Source organism: Anolis carolinensis, unplaced genomic scaffold (assembly GCF_035594765.1).
Source record: "Anolis carolinensis isolate JA03-04 unplaced genomic scaffold, rAnoCar3.1.pri scaffold_24, whole genome shotgun sequence".
Taxonomy (NCBI): Eukaryota; Metazoa; Chordata; class Lepidosauria; order Squamata; family Dactyloidae; genus Anolis; species Anolis carolinensis.
This window is the reverse complement of record NW_026943833.1, coordinates 257238-283904: the sequence shown is the minus strand read 5'-3', so window position 1 is coordinate 283904 and position 26667 is coordinate 257238. Positions and strand designations below refer to the sequence as shown.

The following is a 26667-nucleotide window of genomic DNA, read 5'->3' as shown; positions in this document are numbered from 1 at the left end:
AATACTATATTATACATCTATCTATATCTCTATATTATGTATCTATATCTACCTCCCTCCCAAGAGGCAGGTCAATATCCGTATAATATAAATAATAATGTAATATAAATAATGGTATTATATAATAGTATTAAGTAATAATATAATAGTATACTATGCATATAATCTATATAAATAATAATATAATGTCCGTCATCTTGCAAACGACTCCACCGAATGCTATGAAATTCGGACACAACGTAGTATTCGAACTGGCGAGTGTTTCAAGCCCACTCTCACAAACCTGACACACCTGACAATAGCAATATAATATGATATAAATAATAATGTAATATAAAAAATAGCATTCTATAATAGTATTATATAAATAATAATAGTAGTATAATATCCATATAAACTGTATAAATAAAAAATGTAATGTCCGTGCGTGAGGGACCTCGTATCTCCCAAACGACTCCACCGATTGCTATGAAATTCGGACACAACGTAGTATTCGAACTGGCGAGTGTTTCAAGCCCACTCTCACAAACCTGACACACCTGAGAAAGGTAAAATCACAGACTAGTTTGGGGACCTCGTATCTCCCAAACGACCCCACCGTTTCCTATGAAATTCGGACACAACATAGTATTCGAACTGGCGAGTGTTTCAAGCCCACTCTCACAAACCTGACACACCTGAGAAAGGTAAAATCATAGACTAGTTTGGGGACCTCGTATCTCCCAAACGACTCCACCGATTGCTATGAAATTCGGACACGACATAGCATTCGAACTGGCGAGTGTTTTAAGCCCACTCTCACAAACCTGACAAACCTGAGAAAGGTAAAATCACAGACTAGTTTGGGGACCTCGTATCTCCCAAACGACCCCACCGTTTCCTATGAAATTCGGACACAACATAGTATTCGAACTGGCGAGTGTTTCAAGCCCACTCTCACAAACCTGACACGCCTGACAATAGCAATATAATATGATATAAATAATAATGTAATATAAAAAATAGCATTCTATAATAGTATTATATAAATAATAATAGTAGTATAATATCCATATAAACTGTATAAATAAAAAATGTAATGTCCGTGCCTGAGGGACCTCGTATCTCCCAAACGACTCCACCGATTGCTATGAAATTCGGACACAACATAGCATTCGACCTGGCGAGTGTTTCAAGCTCACTCTCACAAACCTGACACACCTGAGAAAGGTAAAATCATAGACTAGTTTGGGGACCTCATATCTCCCAAACGACTCCACCGAATGTTATGAAATTCGGACACAACATAGCATTCGAACTGGCGAGTGTTTTAAGCCCACTCTCACAAACCTGACACACCTGAGAAAGGTAAAATCGTAGACTAGTTTGGGAACCTCGTATCTCCCAAACGACTCCACCGATTTCTATGAAATTCGGACACAACATAGCATTCGAACTGGCGAGTGTTTCAAGCCCACTCTCACAAACCTGACACACCTGAGAAAGGTAAAATCGTAGACTAGTTTGGGAACCTCGTATCTCCCAAACGATTCCACCGATTGCTATGAAATTCGGACACAACGTAGCATTCGAACTGGCGAGTGTTTCAAGCCCACTCTCACAAACCTGACACACCTGAGAAAGGTAAAATCGTAGACTAGTTTGGGGACCTCGTATCTCTCAAACGACTCCACCGATTGCTATGAAATTCGGACACAATGTAGTATTCGAACTGGCGAGTGTTTCAAGCCCACTCTCACAAACCTGACACACCTGAGAAAGGTAAAATCCTAGACTAGTTTGGGAACCTCGTATCTCCCAAACGACTCCACCGATTTCTATGAAATTCGGACACAACGTAGTATTCGAACTGGCGAGTGTTTCAAGCCCACTCTCACAAACCTGACACGCCTGACAATAGCAATATAATATGATATAAATAATAATGTAATATAAAACATAGCATTCTATAATAGTATTATATAAATAATAATAGTAGTATAATATCCATATAAACTGTATAAATAAAAAATGTAATGTCCGTGCCTGAGGGACCTCGTATCTCCCAAACGACTCCACCGATTGCTATGAAATTCGGACACAACATAGCATTCGACCTGGCGAGTGTTTCAAGCTCACTCTCACAAACCTGACACACCTGAGAAAGGTAAAATCATAGACTAGTTTGGGGACCTCATATCTCCCAAACGACTCCACCGAATGTTATGAAATTCGGACACAACATAGCATTCGAACTGGCGAGTGTTTTAAGCCCACTCTCACAAACCTGACACACCTGAGAAAGGTAAAATTGTAGACTAGTTTGGGAACCTCGTATCTCCCAAACGACTCCACCGATTTCTATGAAATTCGGACACAACATAGCATTCGAACTGGCGAGTGTTTCAAGCCCACTCTCACAAACCTGACACACCTGAGAAAGGTAAAATCACAGACTAGTTTGGGGACCTCGTATCTCCCAAACGACTCCACCGAATGTTATGAAATTCGGACACAACATAGTATTCGAACTGGCGAGTGTTTCAAGCCCACTCTCACAAACCTGACACACCTGAGAAAGGTAAAATTGTAGACTAGTTTGGGAACCTCGTATCTCCCAAACGACTCCACCGAATGTTATGAAATTCGGACACAACATAGTATTCGAACTGGCGAGTGTTTCAAGCCCACTCTCACAAACCTGACACACCTGAGAAAGGTAAAATCACAGACTAGTTTGGGGACCTCGTATCTCCCAAACGACTCCACCGATTGCTATGAAATTCGGACACAACATAGCATTCGAACTGGCGAGTGTTTCAAGCCCACTCTCACAAACCTGACACACCTGAGAAAGGTAAAATCACAGACTAGTTTGGGGACCTCGTATCTCCCAAACGACTCCACCGAATGTTATGAAATTCGGACACAACATAGTATTCGAACTGGCGAGTGTTTCAAGCCCACTCTCACAAACCTGACACACCTGAGAAAGGTAAAATCACAGACTAGTTTGGGGACCTCGTATCTCCCAAACGATTCCACCGATTGCTATGAAATTCGGACACAACATAGCATTCAAACTGGCGAGTGTTTCAAGCCCACTCTCACAAACCTGACACACCTGAGAAAGGTAAAATCACAGACTAGTTTGGGGACCTCGTATCTCCCAAACGATTCCACCGATTGCTATGAAATTCGGACACAACATAGCATTCAAACTGGCGAGTGTTTCAAGCCCACTCTCACAAACCTGACACACCTGAGAAAGGTAAAATCGTAGACTAGTTTGGGGACCTCGTATCTCCCAAACGATTCCACCGATTGCTATGAAATTCGGACACAACGTAGCATTCGAACTGGCGAGTGTTTCAAGCCCACTCTCACAAACCTGACACACCTGAGAAAGGTAAAATCCTAGACTAGTTTGGGAACCTCGTATCTCACAAACGATTCCACCGATTTCTATGAAATTCGGACACAACATAGTATTCAAAGTAGCGAGTGTTTCAAGCCCACTCTCACAAACCTGACACACCTGACAATAGCAATATAATATGATATAAATAATAATGTAATATAAAAATAGTATTCTATAATAGTATTATATAAATAATAATAGTAGTATAATATCCATATAAACTGTATAAATAAAAAATGTAATGCCCGTGCGTGAGGGACCTCGTATCTCCCAAACGACTCCACCGATTGCTATGAAATTCGGACACAACATAGCATTCGAACTGGCGAGTGTTTCAAGCCTACTCTCACAAACCTGACACACCTGACAACTTTTTAATTAATACAGTTTATATGGATATTATACTACTATTATTGTTTTGTTGTGCCAGCTGTCAGCTCTAGTTTGTAGTGCGGCTTTCTTGTACTTTTTCTGCTCTAGTTTGTAGTGCGGTTTTTTTGTACTGATTCTGCTCTAGTTTGTAGTGCGGTTTTCTTGTACTGATTCTGCTCTAGTTTGTAGTGCGGTTTTCTTGTACTGATTCTGCTCTAGTTCGTAGTGCGGTTTTCTTGCACTGATTCTGCTCTAGTTTGTAGTGCGGTTTTCTTGTACTGATTCTGCTCTAGTTTGTAGTGCGGTTTTCTTGCACTGATTCTGCTCTAGTTTGTAGTGCGGTTTTCTTGCACTGATTCTGCTCTAGTTTGTAGTGCGGTTTTCTTGCACTGATTCTGCTCTAGTTTGTAGTGCGGTTTTCTTGTACTGATTCTGCTCTAGTTCGTAGTGCGGTTTTCTTGCACTGATTCTGCTCTAGTTTGTAGTGCGGTTTTCTTGTACTGCTTCTGCTCTAGTTTGTAGTGCGGTTTTCTTGTACTGATTCTGCTCTAGTTTGTAGTGCGGTTTTCTTGCACTGATTCTGCTCTAGTTTGTAGTGCGGTTTTCTTGTACTGATTCTGCTCTAGTTCGTAGTGCGGTTTTCTTGCACTGATTCTGCTCTAGTTCGTAGTGCGGTTTTCTTGTACTGATTCTGCTCTAGTTTGTAGTGCGGTTTTCTTGTACTGCTTCTGCTCTAGTTTGTAGTGCGGTTTTCTTGTACTGATTCTGCTCTAGTTCGTAGTGCGGTTTTCTTGCACTGATTCTGCTCTAGTTCGTAGTGCGGTTTTCTTGCACTGATTCTGCTCTAGTTCGTAGTGCGGTTTTCTTGCACTGATTCTGCTCTAGTTCGTAGTGCGGTTTTCTTGTACTGATTCTGCTCTAGTTTGTAGTGCGGTTTTCTTGCACTGATTCTGCTCTAGTTTGTAGTGTGGTTTTCTTGTACTTATTCTGCTCTAGTTTGTAGTGCGGTTTTCTTGTACTGATTCTGCTCTAGTTCGTAGTGCGGTTTTCTTGTACTGATTCTGCTCTAGTTTGTAGTGTGGTTTTCTTGTACTTATTCTGCTCTAGTTTGTAGTGCGGTTTTCTTGCACTGATTCTGCTCTAGTTCGTAGTGCGGTTTTCTTGCACTGATTCTGCTCTAGTTCGTAGTGCAGTTTTCTTGTACTGATTCTGCTCTAGTTTGTAGTGCGGTTTTCTTGTACTTATTCTGCTCTAGTTTGTAGTGCGGTTTTCTTGTACTGGTTTTTTTGTCTGCTGTGCTTTGAGGAGTTCCTGATTTTTGACTTCAATCAAAGCAGGTTCCTGTTATTATTATTATTTCATATTCTTTTAGACCCGTCGTGGGCCTCGGTCAACCGCGGGGTCCTGATTTGCGACGAGTGCAGCAGCGTCCATCGCAGCCTCGGGCGGCACATTTCCCAGGTGCGGCACCTCAAGCACAACCCATGGCCGCCCACTCTCCTACAGGTATATGGCATTATTATTATTATTATTATTATATTAATTTGTATTTTCATTATATTGTTATTATATTATTATTATTATTGACACAACGACATTGTATGACACAGCAAACAAGATAGATACGCTGGATTTCGTTTCACAAAACCACAAGTTGAACACTTCCCAAGTGTCTAGGACTGTGTGATGTATTTTCGGATGATGTGTGCAGATCCCAGTCGGGTGGCCTTTTGCAGTTGGCAGATCGTGATTTTGTCAATGTCTATTGTTTCCAAATGCCGGCTGAGATCTTTTGGCACGGCACCCAGTGTGCCCATCACCACTGGGACCACCTGCACTGGTTTCTGCCAGAGTCTTTGAAGTTCAATCTTGAGGTCCTGAGAGCGGCTGAGTTTTTCCTGTTGTTTTTCGTCAATGCGACTGTCACCTGGGATGGCGACATCCATGATCCAAACCTCGTTGTTTTCCACAACTGTGATGTTTGGTGTGTTGTGTTCCAGAACTTTGTCAGTCTGGATTCGGAAGTCCCACAGTATCTTTGCATGTTCATTTTCCAATACTTTTGCAGGTTTGTGATCCCACCAGTTCTTTGCTGCTGGGAGGTGGGACTTGAGGCATAAGTTCCAATGGATCATTTGGGCCACATAGTTGTGCCTCTGTTTGTAGTCTGTCTGTGCGATTTTCTTACAGCAGCTGAGGAGATGATCCATGGTTTCATCTGTTTCCTTGCACAGTCTGCACTTTGGGTCATCAGCTGATTTTTCGATCTTGGCCTGAATTGCCTTTCTCCTGATGTCTTGCTCCTGGGCTGCAAGGATCAGGTCTTCTGTCTCCTTCTTCAGTGTCCCATTCGTGAGCCAGAGCCAGGTCTTCTCCTTGTCAGCTTTTCCTTCCGTTTTGTCAAGGAACTTTCCATGCAGTGTTTTGTTGTGCCAGCTGTCAGCTCTAGTTTGTAGTGCGGTTTTCTTGTACTGGTTAGTAATAATAATAATAATAATAATAATAATAATAATAATAATACCATTTGTGAGCCACAGCCAGGTCTTCTCCTTGTCAGCTTTTCCTTCCATTTTGTCAAGGAACTTTCCATGCAGTGTTTTGTTGTGCCAGCTGTCAGCTCTAGTTTGTAGTGCGGTTTTCTTGTACTGGTTTTTTGTCTGCTGTGCTTTGAGGAGTTTCTGATTTTTGACTTCAATCAAAGCAGGTTCTTCACTTTGCTTTACATATCCTACCAGGGCATGTTCTTCTTCTTTGACGGCTTGTTTGACTTGTAAGAGTCCTCTGCCCCCTGATCTTCTAGGCAGATATAGCCGGTCAACATCACTGCGAGGGTGCAGTGAATGATGAATGGTCATGAGTTTTCTTGTTTTTCTGTCCAAATTGTCCAGTTCCATCTGTGTCCAGTTTATGATGCCAGCAGTATATCTTATGACAGGTATGGCCCAGGTGTTTGTGGCCTTGATGGTGTTGCCTCCATTGAGCTTGCTTTTGAGAGTTTTTCTGACCCTTTGTGTGTATTCTTTGCTGACCACAGTTTTCACATGTTCATGCTTGATGTTGTCCAGCTGTAATATGCCCAGATATTTATAGGCCTCTGGCTGGTGACACTTTATTGTTTGGCCATTGGGCATATTTATGCCATCATTTTCAATGAATTTTCAATTATATTATTATTATGAGATCTTTTTGTTCAGGAGGGGAATCTGTGTCCATGGCAGGCAGAATGCATTTTCAAGTGTACCTGTCAAGAGTCAGACGCCAGTTAACATACATAACAAAGTTTATTCCGAAGATAAGCCAAAAAATAACATAAACACAGGAAATATCCTTGAAACACTTCACTTTTCAGTGTTTCGAGAGTAGATTGGACAATAATAACTCAAAAACGAGCCACGCTAATTTCCCATGGTTTTCACATGTTCATGCTTGATGTTGTCCAGCTGTAGTATGCCCAGATATTTATAGGCCTCTGGCTGGTGAGACTTTATTGTTTGGCCATTGGGCATATTGATGCCCTCACTTTCAATGATTTTTCAATTATATTATTATTATTATTATTATTTTATACTATTATTTATATTATATTATTATGTCGTTTATGTCAATACATATAACAATATACTGTTATTATGATTTATTGGAGATGGTGGAGACCCTATACAACAATGGAGCGAACTCCATCTGGGAGCATTCGCTTCTGGATCCGGCTTCGGTCATGAGCGGAAGGAGAAAGGCCAACCCTCAGGATAAAGTCCAGTAAGTATCATCATTGTTATTATTATCATCATCATCATCATCATCATTGTTATTATTATATATCATAATTATTTTATATTAGGGTTGTTGTGTGTCTTTCGGGCTGTGTGGCCATGTTCCAGAAGCATTCTCTCCTGACGTTTCGCCCACATCTATGGCAGGCATCCTCAGAGGTTGTGAAGTATGGAGAAACCTCACAACCTCTGAGGATGCCTGCCATAGATGTGGGCGAAACGTCAGGAGAGAATGCTTCTGGAACATGGCCACACAGCCCGAAAGACACACAACAACCCTGTGATCCTGGCCATGAAAGCCTTCGACAACACATATTTTATATTATTTGTTTTACTATTTATTATTTATTATTTAATTATAATATTATATTTCTATTATATTATTATATGATTTATTTTTTTATTATTTATTATTGTATATTTTATTTTATTTTTTTCTATTTTATGCCATTTTATATTGCTACTCTATTATTTTATATCGCTTTTTAATATTATTTTTATTATGTTGTTTTTTCTATTTTATGTGATTATTTCATTACTATTATATTACTTTATATTTTTATTATATACTATATTTTTATTTTTATTATATTTCTATTATATTATTTCATTATAGTGTTACTGCTTTTATATTTTTTTTCTATTTTATACTATATTATATTGCTACTCTATTATTTTATATCGCTTTTTAATATTATTTTTATTATGTTGTTTTTTCTATTTCATGTGATTATTTCATTATTATTATATTACTTTATATTTTTATTATATACTATATTTTTATTTTTATTATATTTCTATTATATTATTTCATTATAGTGTTACTGCTTTTATATTTTATTTTCTATTTAGTACTATTATTACTTATTATTTTTATTATATTACTTTTTCCTTTTCATGTGATTATTTTTATTATATTACTATTTTTATATTTTTATTATTATATTACTCTATATATTTATTATAAATATACTATTTTTATATTTTTATTACTCTTTATATATTATTTTTTGGCCTTTGTATTATTTTCTATTTAATAATATTATTTCTTTTAGTATTCTATTTTATTATTATATGCTATTATGTTATTTTATTAGTATATTTTATATTGATTATAAATATACTTTTATATTTTTATTATCTTACTCTTTTTATATTTTTATTTTTTGGCCTTTATATTTATTTCATAATATTATTTCTTTTAGTATTATTCTATTTTATTATTATATACTATTATATTATTTTATTAGTATAGTTTATATTTATTATAAATATACACTATTTATATTTATTATAAATATACTCTTTTTATATGTTTATTATATTACTCTTTTTATATATATTAATTTTTGGCCTTTATATTATTTTCTATTTAATATTATTTCTTTTAGTACGATGTTATTCTATTTTATTATTATACTATTATATATTATTTTATTAGCATACTCATATACAGTATTATCTTACTAATAATACAATATAATAATATAATATATTATATATTAAACATAATATTACTAATAATATTACCATATAATGATATAGTGCAATTTAGTAATGTAATGCTTATATTGTGCTATGCTAATAATATAATTTTGTATGTAAATTTAATTTGTAAGCCTCTGACTCCGGGGTGAGAAGAGCGGGATATAAATGTAACAAATACATAATACTATTATATATATATATATATATATATATATATATATATATATATATAAAATATACTAGCTGTGCCCAGCCACACGTTGCTGTGGCAAAGTGGTGGTGGTATTGGTTAAAAATTGTTGTGTCATTTTTATTTGACTTTATTTGCATTTTTTAAATTAATTTTATTGTAAGTTATATTTTTATTTATTGTATTTTATTAATTTCTTGTATTATTTTTAGTTATTTTCTGTTATTATAGTATTTTATTGTATTAATTTTTTTAGAGTTTTTAATTATTTTTTTATTGGGTTGCTAGGAGACCAAGTTGGAGGAGCTTAGCCTTCTAACTGGCAGCAATTGGATAAAAGCAATTATTCCTCTCTCTCTCAAATTAGGACTTTATTTTTCTTTTCTTTTTGTTGTATCAACCTAGAGGCGTGGATGATGGGTTGTGTTGTCAAATTTCGAGGTTGGGAGGCCTGTAGTTTTGTTGTTTTGTGCGTCGCCGTGATGCCATCACTCTTTTATATATATAGATGGTTGATATTCTATTAAGATTGTATTATACTAGCTTGGGGACCCGGCGGTGCCCGTGTCATTTGAGAAAGGCCTTGTTTGTCTGTGTTCAAAGTGTAGCCTAGATCCAGTGGGTGCAGGTGAACTACAACTCCCATCATCCATGCAACAGTGCCAGGATGTAGAGTGGGTCATGGGGGTCCTGTGTGACGAGTTTGGTCTTCAGCAGTCATTGGTGTGGGTTACATTGCTCTTGGGAAGTGAGTGAAGGTACTGTAAATCCCATCATCCATGGTCCATCATCCACCACGCTTCTCCAGGATGTAGAGTGGGTCATGGGGGTCCTGTGTGCCGAGTTTGGTCTTCAGCAGTCATTGGTGTGGGTTACATTACTCTTGGGAAGTGAGTGAAGGTACTGTAAATCCCATCATCCATGGTCCATCATCCACCACGCTTCTCCAGGATGTAGAGTGGGTCATGGGGGTTCTGTGTGACGAGTTTGGTCTTCAGCAGTCATTGGTGTGGGTTACATTGCTCTTGGGAAGTGAGTGAAGGTACTGTAAATCCCATCATCCATGGTCCATCATCCACCACGCTTCTCCAGGATGTAGAGTGGGTCATGGGGGTTCTGTGTGCCGAGTTTGGTCTTCAGCAGTCATTGGTGTGGGTTACATTGCTCTTGGGAAGTGAGTGAAGGTACTGTAAATCCCATCATCCATGGTCCATCATCCACCACGCTTCTCCAGGATGTAGAGTGGGTCATGGGGGTCCTGTGTGACGAGTTTGGTCTTCAGCAGTCATTGGTGTGGGTTACATTGCTCTTGGGAAGTGAGTGAAGGTACTGTAAATCCCATCATCCATGGTCCATCATCCACCACGCTTCTCCAGGATGTAGAGTGGGTCATGGGGGTTCTGTGTGCCGAGTTTGGTCTTCAGCAGTCATTGGTGTGGGTTACATTGCTCTTGGGAAGTGAGTGAAGGTACTGTAAATCCCATCATCCATGGTCCATCATCCACCACGCTTCTCCAGGATGTAGAGTGGGTCATGGGGGTTCTGTGTGACGAGTTTGGTCTTCAGCAGTCATTGGTGTGGGTTACATTACTCTTGGGAAGTGAGTGAAGGTACTGTAAATCCCATCATCCATGGTCCATCATCCACCACGCTTCTCCAGGATGTAGAGTGGGTCATGGGGGTTCTGTGTGCCGAGTTTGGTCTTCAGCAGTCATTGGTGTGGGTTACATTGCTCTTGGGAAGTGAGTGAAGGTACTGTAAATCCCATCATCCATGGTCCATCATCCACCACGCTTCTCCAGGATGTAGAGTGGGTCATGGGGGTCCTGTGTGACGAGTTTGGTCTTCAGCAGTCATTGGTGTGGGTTACATTGCTCTTGGGAAGTGAGTGAAGGTACTGTAAATCCCATCATCCATGGTCCATCATCCACCACGCTTCTCCAGGATGTAGAGTGGGTCATGGGGGTCCTGTGTGACGAGTTTGGTCTTCAGCAGTCATTGGTGTGGGTTACATTGCTCTTGGGAAGTGAGTGAAGGTACTGTAAATCCCATCATCCATGGTCCATCATCCACCACGCTTCTCCAGGATGTAGAGTGGGTCATGGGGGTTCTGTGTGACGAGTTTGGTCTTCAGCAGTCATTGGTGTGGGTTACATTGCTCTTGGGAAGTGAGTGAAGGTACTGTAAATCCCATCATCCATGGTCCATCATCCACCACGCTTCTCCAGGATGTAGAGTGGGTCATGGGGGTTCTGTGTGACGAGTTTGGTCTTCAGCAGTCATTGGTGTGGGTTACATTGCTCTTGGGAAGTGAGTGAAGGTACTGTAAATCCCATCATCCATGGTCCATCATCCACCACGCTTCTCCAGGATGTAGAGTGGGTCATGGGGGTTCTGTGTGCCGAGTTTGGTCTTCAGCAGTCATTGGTGTGGGTTACATTGCTCTTGGGAAGTGAGTGAAGGTACTGTAAATCCCATCATCCATGGTCCATCATCCACCACGCTTCTCCAGGATGTAGAGTGGGTCATGGGGGTTCTGTGTGCCGAGTTTGGTCTTCAGCAGTCATTGGTGTGGGTTACATTGCTCTTGGGAAGTGAGTGAAGGTACTGTAAATCCCATCATCCATGGTCCATCATCCACCACGCTTCTCCAGGATGTAGAGTGGGTCATGGGGGTCCTGTGTGACGAGTTTGGTCTTCAGCAGTCATTGGTGTGGGTTACATTGCTCTTGGGAAGTGAGTGAAGGTACTGTAAATCCCATCATCCATGGTCCATCATCCACCACGCTTCTCCAGGATGTAGAGTGGGTCATGGGGGTTCTGTGTGCCGAGTTTGGTCTTCAGCAGTCATTGGTGTGGGTTACATTGCTCTTGGGAAGTGAGTGAAGGTACTGTAAATCCCATCATCCATGGTCCATCATCCACCACGCTTCTCCAGGATGTAGAGTGGGTCATGGGGGTTCTGTGTGACGAGTTTGGTCTTCAGCAGTCATTGGTGTGGGTTACATTACTCTTGGGAAGTGAGTGAAGGTACTGTAAATCCCATCATCCATGGTCCATCATCCACCACGCTTCTCCAGGATGTAGAGTGGGTCATGGGGGTTCTGTGTGCCGAGTTTGGTCTTCAGCAGTCATTGGTGTGGGTTACATTGCTCTTGGGAAGTGAGTGAAGGTACTGTAAATCCCATCATCCATGGTCCATCATCCACCACGCTTCTCCAGGATGTAGAGTGGGTCATGGGGGTTCTGTGTGCCGAGTTTGGTCCCGGTCCGTCATTCATGGGGGTCGCAGTGGCCTCTGGAAGTGAGTGAAGGTATTGCAAGTCCCATCATCCATGGTCCAAACTCTTCCAAACCACATGAGGGTGTAGAGTGGGTCATGGTGCATCTGTGTGCCTAGTGTGGTCCACGTCCGTCATTCCTGGGGGTCTCAATAGTCTCAGGAAGTGAGAGAAGGTACTGCAAGTCCCATCATTCATGATCCATTCTACTCCAAACTTTACCAGGACATAGAGTGGGTCATGAGGGCTTTGTGTGCCAAGTTTGGTCCTTATCCATCATTTATGGATGTCACAGTGGTCTTGGGAAGTGAATGAAGGTACTACAAGTCCCATCATTCATGGAATAATAATATATGTAATAATATATAATATTTAATAACAATAAAATATGTTAAATGGAATAATAATATGTTTAATAATATAATAAATTGAAATATAATAATAAACGATGATATAAAATATTTTTTAATAATTTATTAAATGATAATACTTAATAACAATAAAATATGTTAAATGGAATAATAATATGTTTAATAATATAATAAATTGAAATATAATAATAAACGATGATATAAAATATTGTTTAATAATTTATTAAATGATAATATTTAATAACAAAATATGTTAAATGGAATAATAATATATGTAATAATATATAATATTTAATAACAATAAAATATGTTAAATGGAATAATAATATGTTTAATAATATAATAAATTGAAATATAATAATAAACGATGATATAAAATATTTTTTAATAATTTATTAAATGATAATACTTAATAACAATAAAATATGTTAAATGGAATAATAATATGTTTAATAATATAATAAATTGAAATATAATAATAAACGATGATATAAAATATTGTTTAATAATTTATTAAATGATAATATTTAATAACAAAATATGTTAAATGGAATAATAATATATGTAATAATATATAATATTTAATAACAATAAAATATGTTAAATGGAATAATAATATGTTTAATAATATAATAAATTGAAATATAATAATAAACGATGATATAAAATATTTTTTAATAATTTATTAAATGATAATACTTAATAACAATAAAATATGTTAAATGGAATAATAATATGTTTAATAATATAATAAATTGAAATATAATAATAAACGATGATATAAAATATTGTTTAATAATTTATTAAATGATAATATTTAATAACAAAATATGTTAAATGGAATAATAATATATGTAATAATATATAATATTTAATAACAATAAAATATGTTAAATGGAATAATAATATGTTTAATAATATAATAAATTGAAATATAATAATAAACGATGATATAAAATATTTTTTAATAATTTATTAAATGATAATACTTAATAACAATAAAATATGTTAAATGGAATAATAATATGTTTAATAATATAATAAATTGAAATATAATAATAAACGATGATATAAAATATTGTTTAATAATTTATTAAATGATAATATTTAATAACAAAATATGTTAAATGGAATAATAATATATGTAATAATATATAATATTTAATAACAATAAAATATGTTAAATGGAATAATAATATGTTTAATAATATAATAAATTGAAATATAATAATAAACGATGATATAAAATAAATAAAATCTATATATATAAAAGACTGTATGGCAAGTGTGGTCCTGGTCTTTTATATATATAGATTATATTGAATAACAAATAATGTTATTTTTATATTAGACTGTTTTATTATTATTTTCAGGATGTATAGTGGGTCATGGGGGGGGGGGTTGTCTGTGGTCCCGGTCCGTCATTCATGGTGGTCGCAGTGGTGTCTGGAAGTCAGTGAATATTATTATTATTATTATTGTTATTATTATTATTTCCGCAGCCCGAACAAAGTGGAGTTCATCCGGGCCAAGTACCAGATGCTGGCCTTCGTCCACCGACTCCCCTGCCGAGACGACGACGCCGTCACCGCCAAAGACCTCAGCAAAGTAGGAAGGAATTATTATTTTCTATTATTATTATTATTATTTCCTATTAATACTATTAGTTTCTATTATTATTATTTTCTATTCTTACCGTATTTATTTTCTATTATTATTATTTCCTATTACCATATTTATTTCCTATTATCATTATTTCCTTATTACCATATTTATTTTTATTATTACTTTCTATTATTATTTCCTAATACCATATTTATTTTTTATTATTATTTTCTATTATTTTTTATTATCATTATTTTCTATTATTTCCTATTATTACCGTATTTATTTCCTATTATCATTATTTTCTATTATTATTTTTTCCTATTATTACCATATTTATTTTCTATTATTATTTTCTATTATTTCCTATTATTACCATATTTATTTTCTATTATTATTATTATTATTATTATTATTATTATTATTATTATTATTTCCTATTATTACCATATTTATTTTCTATTATTATTATTATTATTATGTCCTATTACCATATTTATTTTCTATTATTATTATTATGTCCTATTACCATATTTATTTTCTATTATCATGATTTTCTATTGTTATTTCCTATTATCACCATATTTATTTTCTATTATTATTTTCTATTATTTCCTATTATTACTATATTTATTTTCTATTATTATTATTTCCTATTATTACCATATTTATTTTCTATTATTATTATTATTATGTCCTATTACCATATTTATTTTCTATTATCATGATTTTCTATTGTTATTTCCTATTATCACCATATTTATTTTCTATTATTATTTTCTATTATTTCCTATTACCATATTTATTTTCTATTATTACTTTCTATTGTTATTTCCTATTACCATATTTATTTTTAATACCATTATTTTCTATTATTATTTTTTCCTATTATTACCCAATTTATTTTCTGTTATCATTATTTCTATTATTATTTCCTATTTCCATATTTATTTTCTTTAATATTATTTTATATTATTATTTCCTATTATTACAATTTTCTATTATTATTTCCTATTACTATATTTTCTATTATTATTTTCTATTATTATTATTGCCTATTACCATATTTATTTTCTATTATTATTTGATTATTATTTCCTATTTTTATTATTTCCTATTATTACCATTTTTATTTTCTTTAATATTATTTTCTATTATTATTATTGCCTATTATTACCATTTTCTATTATTTCCTATTACCACATTTTCTATTTATTTTCTGTTATTTCCTATTACCATTTTTATTTTTTATTATTATTTTCTATTATTATTATTTCCTATTACCATTTATATTTTCTATTATTATTTTCTATATTATTATTTCCTGTTACTACCATTTTTATTTTCTATTATCATTATTTTCTGTTATTATTATTTGCTATTATTACCCTATTTATTTTCTATTATTATTTTCTATATTATTATTTCCTATTATTACCCTATTTATTTTCTATTATTATTTTCTATATTATTATTTCCTATTATTACCATATTTATTTTCTATTATTATTTCCTATTATTATTTCCTATTATTACCATTATTATTTTAAATTATTATTTTCTATCATCATTATACTTCCTATTATTTCCATTTTTATTTTCTATTATTTTCTATTATTATCATTATTTTCTATTATCATTATATTTCCTATTATTTTTCCTATTACAATTTTTATTTCCTATTATCATCATTTTCTATTATTATTATTATTATTATTATTTTCAATTATTGTTATGGTTATTACTTCTTTTATTTTTCTCCTTATTGGCAATAATAACATTATAAATAATAATAATTTATATTATAAATATTATTATGATTATTATTATTATTATTATTATTCTCCCCTCCAGCAACATTTAAAATATATTATAAGTATTATTATAATTATATTATTATTATTATTATTCTCCCCTCCAGCGACATTTAAAATATATTATAAGTATTATTATAATTATATTATTATTATTATTATTATTCTCCCCTCCAGCGACATTTAAAATATATTATAAGTATTATTATAATTATATTATTATTATTATTATTATTCTCCCCTCCAGCGACATTTAAAATATATTATAAGTATTATTATAATTATATTATTATTATTATTCTCCCCTCCAGCGACATTTAAAATATATTATAAGTATTATTATAATTATATTATTATTATTATTATTATTATTATTATTATTATTATTATTATTATTATTATTCTCCCCTCCAGCAACATTTAAAATATACTATAAGTATTATTATAATTATATTATTATTATTATTCTCCCCTCCAGCAACATTTAAAATATATTATAAGTATTATTATAATTATATTATTATTATTCTCCCCTCCAGCGACATTTAAAATATATTATAAGTATTATTATAATTATATTATTATTATTATTCTCCCCTCCAGCGACATTTAAAATATATTATAAGTATTATTATAATTATATTATTATTATTATTCTCCCCTCCAGCAACATTTAAAATATACTATAAGTATTATTATAATTATATTATTATTATTATTCTCCCCTCCAGCAACATTTAAAATATATTATAAGTATTATTATAATTATATTATTATTATTATTCTCCCCTCCAGCGACATTTAAAATATATTATAAGTATTATTATAATTATATTATTATTATTATTCTCCCCTCCAGCAACATTTAAAATATACTATAAGTATTATTATAATTATATTATTATTATTCTCCCCTCCAGCGACATTTAAAATACATTATAAGTATTATTATAATTATATTATTATTATTATTATTATTCTCCCCACCAGCAACATTTAAAATATAAGTATTATTATAATTATATTATTATTATTATTCTCCCCTCCAGCAACATTTAAAATATATTATAAGTATTATTATAACTATATTATTATTATTATTATTATTATTATTATTATTATTATTATTATTATCCCCTCCAGCGACATTTAAAATATATTATAAGTATTATTTATTATAATTATATTATTATTATTATTCTCCCCTCCAGCGACATTTAAAATATATTATAAGTATTATTATAATTATATTATTATTGTTATTCTCCCCTCCAGCGACATTTAAAATATATTATAAGTATTATTATAATTATATTATTATTATTATTATTATTCTCCCCTCCAGCGACATTTAAAATATATTATAAGTATTATTATAATTATATTATTATTATTATTATTATTATTATCCCCTCCAGCAACATTTAAAATATATTATAAGTATTATTATAACTATATTATTATTATTATTATGATTATTATTATTATTATTATTATTCTCCCCTCCAGCGACATTTAAAATATATTATAAGTATTATTATAATTATATTATTATTGTTATTCTCCCCTCCAGCGACATTTAAAATATATTATAAGTATTATTATAATTATATTATTATTATTATTATTATTCTCCCCTCCAGCGACATTTAAAATATATTATAAGTATTATTATAATTATATTATTATTATTATTATTATTCTCCCCTCCAGCAACATTTAAAATATATTATAAGTATTATTATAATTATATTATTATTATTATTCTCCCCTCCAGCGACATTTAAAATATATTATAAGTATTATTATAATTATATTATTATTATTATTATTATTATTCTCCCCTCCAGCAACATTTAAAATATAAGTATTATTATAATTATATTATTATTATTATTCTCCCCTCCAGCAACATTTAAAATATATTATAAGTATTATTATAACTATATTATTATTATTATTATTATTATTATTATTATTATTATTATTCTCCCCTCCAGCGACATTTAAAATATACTATAAGTATTATTATAATTATATTATTATTATTATTCTCCCCTCCAGCGACATTTAAAATATATTATAAGTATTATTATAATTATATTATTATTATTATTCTCCCCTCCAGCAACATTTAAAATATATTATAAGTATTATTATAATTATATTATTATTATTATTCTCCCCTCCAGCAACATTTAAAATATATTATATAATTATAATTATATAATATAATATATTATTATTATTATTATTATTATTATTCTCCCCTCCAGCAACTGCATTCGAGTGTCCGCACGGGCAACCTGGAGACGTGCTTGCGTCTCCTCTCGTTGGGCGCTCAGGCCAACTTCTTCCACCCGGTAAGCGATATCGTCATCCATAAATAGTAATAACAATATATACATAATATTACGGATTATAATAATATCACTTCGAGGTCATTGAAACGGAGAGGGGCGGAGCGAGGAGGTAGTTGGTTGCACATGCATGGTGTTGTCTTGGTGTGTCTTGCTCCAGGGGTTTTGTTATTTTGTCAGTCGTACAAACGGACAGAACTAGGAGGTAGTTGGTTGCACATGTGCGGCGTTGTTTCCGTATTATTATTATTTTTTTGTGTCCTTTTCTCTTTTTTTTACAATTTTTTTTGTGTTGGTCACTCATTAGATAGTGAGGAAATTCGTCGCCCATTTTGGTGTGTCTTGCTCCAGGGGTTTTGTTGTTTTGTCAGTCCTACAAACGGACAGAACAAGGAGGTAATTGGTTGCACATGCGTGGCATTGTTTTCGTATTTTTTGTGTCCTTTTGTCTTTTTTTTACATTTTTTTTTGTGTTGGTAACACAATAGATAGTGAGGAATTTCGTGGCCAATTTTGGTGTGTCTTCCTCCAGGGGTTTTGTTGTTTTGTCAGTCGTACAAACGGACAGAACAAGGAAATAGTTGGTTGCACATGCACGGCGTTGTTTCTGTATTATTTTGTTTTTTGTGTGTCCTTTTCTCTCTTTTTTACAAAAAATTCTTTGTGTTGGTCACTCATTAGATAGTGAGGAATTTCGTGGCCCATTTTGGTGTGTCTTGCTCCAGGGGTTTTGTTGTTTTGCCAGTCGTAGAAACGGACAGAACAAGGAGGTAGTTGGTTGCACATGCGCGGCGTTGTTTCCGTATTATTTTGTTTTTTGTGTGTCCTTTTCTCTCTTTTTTACAAAAAATTCTTTGTGTTGGTCACACAGTAGATAGTGAGGAATTTCGTGGCCCATTTTGGTGTGTCTTGCTCCAGGGGTTTTGTTGTTTTGCCAGTCGTAGAAACGGACAGAACAAGGAGGTAGTTGGTTGCACATGCGCGGCATTGTTTTCGTATTTTTTGTGTCCTTTTGTCTTTTTTTACAATTTTTTTTTGTGTTGGTCACTCATTAGATAGTGAGGAATTTCGTGGCCCGTTTTGGTGTGTCTTGCTCCATGGGTTTTGTTGTTTTGTCAGTCGTACAAACGGACAGAACAAGGAGGTAGTTGGTTGCACATGCGCGGCGTTGTTTCCGTATTATTTTGTTTTTTTGTGTCCTTTTCTCTCTTTTTTACAAATTTTTTTTTTGTGTTGATCACACGTTGGGTAGTGAGGAATTTCGTGGCCCGTTTTGGTGTGTCTTGCTCCAGGGGTTTGGTTGTTTTGCCAGTCGTAGAAACGGACAGAACAAGGAGGTAGTTGGTTGCACATGCGCGGCGTTGTTTCCGTATTATTTTGTTTTTTGTGTGTCCTTTTCTCTCTTTTTTACAAAAAATTCTTTGTGTTGGTCACACAGTAGATAGTGAGGAATTTCGTGGCCCATTTTGGTGTGTCTTGCTCCAGGGGTTTTGTTGTTTTGTCAGTCCTACAAACGGACAACAAGGTGCTAGTTGGTTGCACATGCGCGGTGTTGTTTCCGTATTATTTTGTGTCCTTTTCTCTCTTTTTTACAAATTTTTTTTTGTGTTGATCACACATTGTGTAGTGAGGAATTTCGTGGCCCGTTTTGGTGTGTCTTGCTCCAGGGGTTTGGTCGTTTTGTCAGTCCTACAAACAGACAGAACAAGGAGGTAGTTGGTTGCACATGCGCGGCGTTGTTTCCGTATTATTTTGTTTTTTGTGTCCTTTTCTCTCTTTTTTACAAATTTTTTTTTGTGTTGATCACACATTGTGTAGTGAGGAATTTCGTGGCCCGTTTTGGTGTGTCTTGCTCCAGGGGTTTGGTCGTTTTGTCAGTCCTACAAACGGACAGAACAAGGAGGTAGTTGGTTGCACATGCGCGGCGTTGTTTCCGTATTATTTTGTTTTTTGTGTCCTTTTCTCTCTTTTTTACAAATTTTTTTTTTGTGTTGATCACACGTTGGGTAGTGAGGAATTTCGTGGCCCGTTTTGGTGCGTCTTGCTCCAGGGGTTTGGTTGTTTCTTCAGTCCTACAAACGGACAGAACACATTCCTATATATCGACGACTGGCTATGAGGTCACAAAGAGTCTGAATTGACCAAACAAATTAAATATATATATATTTTCCTACCCATTGGGGTCTCTGTTGTGTAGGAGAAGGGCAGCACGCCATTACACGTGGCGTCCCGGACGGGCCAGTTCCTTCAGGCGGAGCTGCTGGCCGTTTACGGGGCCGACCCGGGCGCCCTCGACTCCACCGGGAAGACCCCCATCGACTATGCCAAGTAGGCCTGATTTTTTGCGTTAAAAAATCTATGTAGTTTTTCGCATAAGATAGCATATTTTGGCTTATTTGTGCCTAAATCATTTATATTTATTCAGGTATATTCCCATATTTGTTCACACATTTTTTTCGGCATAAATTAGCATATTTACAGAATGTGTACTTTCTGTACAAATTGGCCTGTTTCTGTTTCATGTTTCTGCATAAATTAGCACGTATAAATTCCCACACATATTTTACATCCATTAGCATATTTTTCACACGTCGTATGGATTGGCATATTTTAAATTTTGTGCATGTTTTTGCATAAATGTTTGCACATATTTTATATAAACGGCGTATTTAAATTTGGCACATTTTTGCATAAATTAGCATATGTAACCTGCTATTTTACATAAATTGGCATATTTAAATTTCTGTGCATATTTTTGCATAAATGTAAATTTCCGCACATATTTATATCATTGGCCTATTTTAAATTTTGTGCATGTTTTTGCATAAATGTTTGCACATATTTTATATAAACGGCGTATTTAAATTTGGCACATTTTTCGCATAAATTAGCATATTTAACCTGCTATTTTACATAAATTGGCATATTTAAGTTTCTGCGCATATCGTTTTGCATAAATTGGCATGTATCAATTTGTGTTTTTGCATAAATTAGCATATTTAACCATGTGCATATTTCACATAAATTGGCATGTTTAAATTTCTGTGCATATTTTTGCATAAATGTAAATTTCCGCACATATTTATATCATTGTCATATTTTAAATTTTGTGCATGTTTTTGCATAAATGTTTGCACATATTTTATATAAACGGCGTATTTAAATTTGGCACATTTTTGCATAAATTAGCATATTTAACCTGCTATTTTACATAAATCGGCATATTTAAGTTTCTGCGCATATCGTTTTGCATAAATTGGCATATATCAATTTGCGTTTTGCATAAATTAGCATATTTAACCATGTGCATATTTCACATAAATTGGCATGTTTAAATTTCTGTGCATATTTTTGCATAAATGTAAATTTCCGCACATATTTATATCATTGGCCTATTTTAAATTTTGTGCATGTTTTTGCATAAATGTTTGCACATATTTTATATAAACGGCGTATTTAAATTTGGCACATTTTTTTTGCATAAATTAGCACATTCAACCTGCTATTTTACATAAATTGGCATATTTAAATTTCTGCGCATATCTTTTTGCATAAATTGGCATATATCAATTTGTGTTTTTGCATAAATTAGCATATTTAACCATGTGCCTATTTCACATAAATTGGCATGTTTAAATTTCTGTGCATATGTTTTTGCATAAATTGGCTCATATTAATTTGAATTTTTGCATGAATTCGCATATTTAACTCTGCCTAGTTTACATAAATTGCCACATTTAAATTTCTGTGCATATTTTTGCATAAATGTAAAATTTTTCGCACATATATATATCACTAGCTGTGCCCGGCCACGCGTTGCTGTGGCAAAGTGGTGGTGGTATTGGTTAAAAATTGTTGTGTAATTTTTATTTGACTTTATTTGCATTTTTTAAATTAATTTTATTGTAAGTTATATTTTTATTTATTATATTTTATTATTTTATTGTATTATTTTTAGTTATTTTCTGTTATTATAGTATTTTATTGTATCGATTTTTTTAGTGTTTTTTATTATTTTTTATTGGGTTGCTAGGAGACCAAGTGGGCGGAGCTTAGCCTTCTGACTGGCAGCAATTGGATAAAAGCAATTATTCCTCTCTCTCTCTAATTAGGACTTTATTTTTCTTTTCTTTTTGTTGTATCAACCTAGAGGCATGGATGAGGGGTTGTGCTGTCAATTTTCGAGGTTGTGGGGTGTTTACTTTTGTTGTTTTGTCCGCTGCCGTGATGCCATCACTCTTTTATATATATAGATTGGCCTATTTTAAATTTTGAGCATTTTTTGGCAAAAAATTAGCATATTTAACTCTAGTACATATTTTAACAAAAAATAACATATTAAACTTTTCACATTATTTTTTTGCAGAAATTGGCATATTTAAGTTTTGTGCATATTTTTTTTTTTTGCATAAATTTGCATAATTTTCTGCTTTCTCCAGGCAAGGGGGGCACCACGAACTGGCCGAGCGGCTGGAGGAAATCCAGTTCGAACTGACCGATCGACTGGCCTTCTACCTCTGCGGACGGAAGCCCGGTTAGTCCTGGGGTCAAGCCGGGGTCAAGGGTCGTGACCTCGAGGACAATAATAATGGGGGTCAAGGGTCACGCCGTGGGGGGTCAATGGGGGGGTCAAGGGTCCCGACCCCAATAATAATAATGACCATTTTCAGATCACAAAAGCGGGCAGCACTTCATCATCCCGCAAATGGCCGACAGGTAATATTATTATATTATTTATATAGTTTCAATGATATTATCTAAGTATATAGGAAAATATATATATATATATATGTGTTTATTCGATATTTTAATATTATTTTATTACAATGGTTATTTATTTATTAAGGATGGCTCGTCCATTTCCGTCTTGTAACGTATCATAACAAAATATATTTATTTTCTCAATTGCTAAACCTTGGGAATTAAGGCAGATGTAAGTTTCTTTTCATTTATTATTATTATTATTATTATTACTACAGTACTATTATTAAGTAGTATATTATATATTTACTATTTTATATTATAATAATAAAAGCGTTATTATAATATTTATTATTATATTTAGTATAATATAATATTATATAATAATATTATATAATATTATATAATATTAAATATAATAGTAATAATGCTTTTCTTGTTATAATACAAAATAGTAAATATAATATTATAAATAGTAGAATATAATATAGTATATATACTATTATATTTACTATTTTGTATTATAACAAGAAAAGCATTATTATTATTATATTTAGTATTATATTAATTATATATTTATTATAATATTAATAGTATTAATAGTATTATATTTATTATATATTTACTATATTATATTATAATAAAAGCATTATTATATATTTACTATATTATGTTATTTTATATTATAATAATAAAAGCGTTATTATAATATTTAATATTATATTTAGTATTATATATACTATATTATATTCTACTATTTATAATATTATAATATTATATTTACTATTTTGTATTATAACAAGAAAAGCATTATTATTATTATATTTAATATTATATTAATTATATATTTATTATAATATTAATAGTATTAATAGTATTATATTTATTATATATTTACTATATTATATTATAATAAGAAAAGCATTATTATTATTATATTTAATATTATATTTATTATATATTTATTATAATATTAATAGTATTAATAGTATTATATTTATTATATATTTACTATATTATGTTATGAAAAAACATTATTATATTTAATATTATTTTATTGTATATTTAGTATATTATAATTAATAAGAAAAGCATTATTATATTACTATATTATGTTATGAAAAAGCATTATTATAATATTAAATATTATTTTATTACATATTTGGTATATTATATAATAAGAAAAGCATTATATATAACATATTTATTATTATATATTTACTGTTATAATAACAAAAGCATTATTGTTATATTTAATTTTATATTTATTTATTATATATTTACTATATTATATCATAACAAAAGCATTATTATTATATTTACTATTACATTTACTATATTATCAATTCTTATTATTCAGGTGAGATGACGTTATATAATAATAATAATATATATATATATATATATATATATATATATATATATATATAATAAATTGTAATAATATAATATTTAATTGTACATGTGAAACAGTATTATCTATTATTATTATTACAATTGTAATAATATAATATTTAATTGTACATGTGAAACAGTATTATCTATTATTATTATTATATAATAATAGTATTATATAATATTGTATTATATTTATATTATATTATATTATGATATTATATATTTTATTTAGCAACATAATAATAATAATACTTTAGGCATATTTTAAATATAAAGGCCCCATGAAGAAACCATGCAGGATAATTTAAATATATGTATGTATTCTGTAGTATATAATTCCAATTTAAATATTCCAATACGATATAATTATATATATATATATATATTGTATATATTTTTGCCTTTCGTAGCAGTTTAGACGTCTCAGAACTGGCCAAAGCCGCCAAAAAGAAACTTCAGTCGGTAAGTAAACATATAAACAAATGTTTTAATAAATTAGGCCAATTAATGAATATTTTAGTAAATTAATCATTTTATTTTCGGGTACCCTCCCAGTTATATGATAGTGCACGAAATGTGGCAGACTATACTATTGTTATTACATTATTCTATTGTTATTATTGTCATTATTGTTAATTATTATATTTATTTATTATATTAATATTACATTAATATTATTATTATCCTTGTCCAGCTGAGCAGCCACCTCTTTAATATATTACTATTTTTTCATATATTATTATTTTATTGCTATTGTCATCATTGTATATTTATTTGTATATTATTATTTCATATACTATTAATATTATTGTAGTTTTATTATTATCATTGTTAATTATCTTTGTATATTATATTAATGTATTTTCATTATTATTTCATATATTGCTAATGTTTTTATTTTTATTGTCATTGTTATTATATTTGTATATTACTATTTTTTCATATATTATTATTTTATTGTTATTGTCATCATTGTATATTTATTTGTATATTATTATTTCATATACTATTAATATTATTGTAGTTTTATTATTATCATTGTTAATTATCTTTGTATATTATATTAATGTATTTTCATTATTATTTCATATATTGCTAATGTTTTTATTTTTATTGTCATTGTTATTATATTTGTATATTACTATTTTTTCATATATTATTATTTTATTGTTATTGTCATCATTGTATATTTATTTGTATATTATTATTTCATATACTATTAATATTATTGTAGTTTTATTATTATCATTGTTAATTATCTTTGTATATTATATTAATGTATTTTCATTATTATTTCATATATTGCTAATGTTATTTTATTTTTATTGTCATTGTTATTATATTTGTATATTACTATTTTTTCATATATTATTATTTTATTGTTATTGTCATCATTGTATATTTATTTGTATATTATTATTTCATATACTATTAATATTATTGTAGTTTTATTATTATCATTGTTAATTATCTTTGTATATTATATTAATGTATTTTCATTATCATTTCATATATTGCTAATGTTATTTTATTTTTATTGTCATTGTTATTTATTATATTTATATATTATATTAATACATTACTATTTCATATATTATTGTATTATTATTGTCATTATTTTTAGTTATTATATTTGTATATTATATTAATACGTTACCATTCTTTCATATATTTTTATTATTTTATTGTTACTCTCATTGTTGTATATGTATTTGTATATTATATTAATATTATATTAATACATTAACTATAGTTATTTCATATGCTATTAATACTATTTTTTATTATTATCATTAGTTATTATCTTTGTATATTATATTGATATATTTCTATTATTATTACAGATATTGCTAATGGTATTTTATTTTTATTATTCATTATTCGTTATTATATTTGTATATTAATATATTAATATAT

The 26667-nt window shown here is 31.1% G+C and overlaps 1 protein-coding gene across 2 annotated transcripts in view; it reads left to right on the top strand.

Annotated features, from left to right (window-relative positions):
- git2 (GIT ArfGAP 2) overlaps positions 1–26667 on the top strand; it is a 77561-nt gene that overhangs the window by 8960 nt on the left and 41934 nt on the right. For both annotated transcript variants that reach the window (XM_062966566.1, XM_062966565.1), the window contains exons 2-9: positions 5145–5278; positions 7416–7528; positions 14375–14480; positions 18568–18654; positions 20849–20979; positions 23091–23185; positions 23322–23367; positions 25161–25212. In XM_062966566.1, the coding sequence (XP_062822636.1) occupies positions 5145–5278; positions 7416–7528; positions 14375–14480; positions 18568–18654; positions 20849–20979; positions 23091–23185; positions 23322–23367; positions 25161–25212 (764 nt within the window). The remainder of the gene's footprint in view (positions 1–5144; positions 5279–7415; positions 7529–14374; positions 14481–18567; positions 18655–20848; positions 20980–23090; positions 23186–23321; positions 23368–25160; positions 25213–26667) is intronic.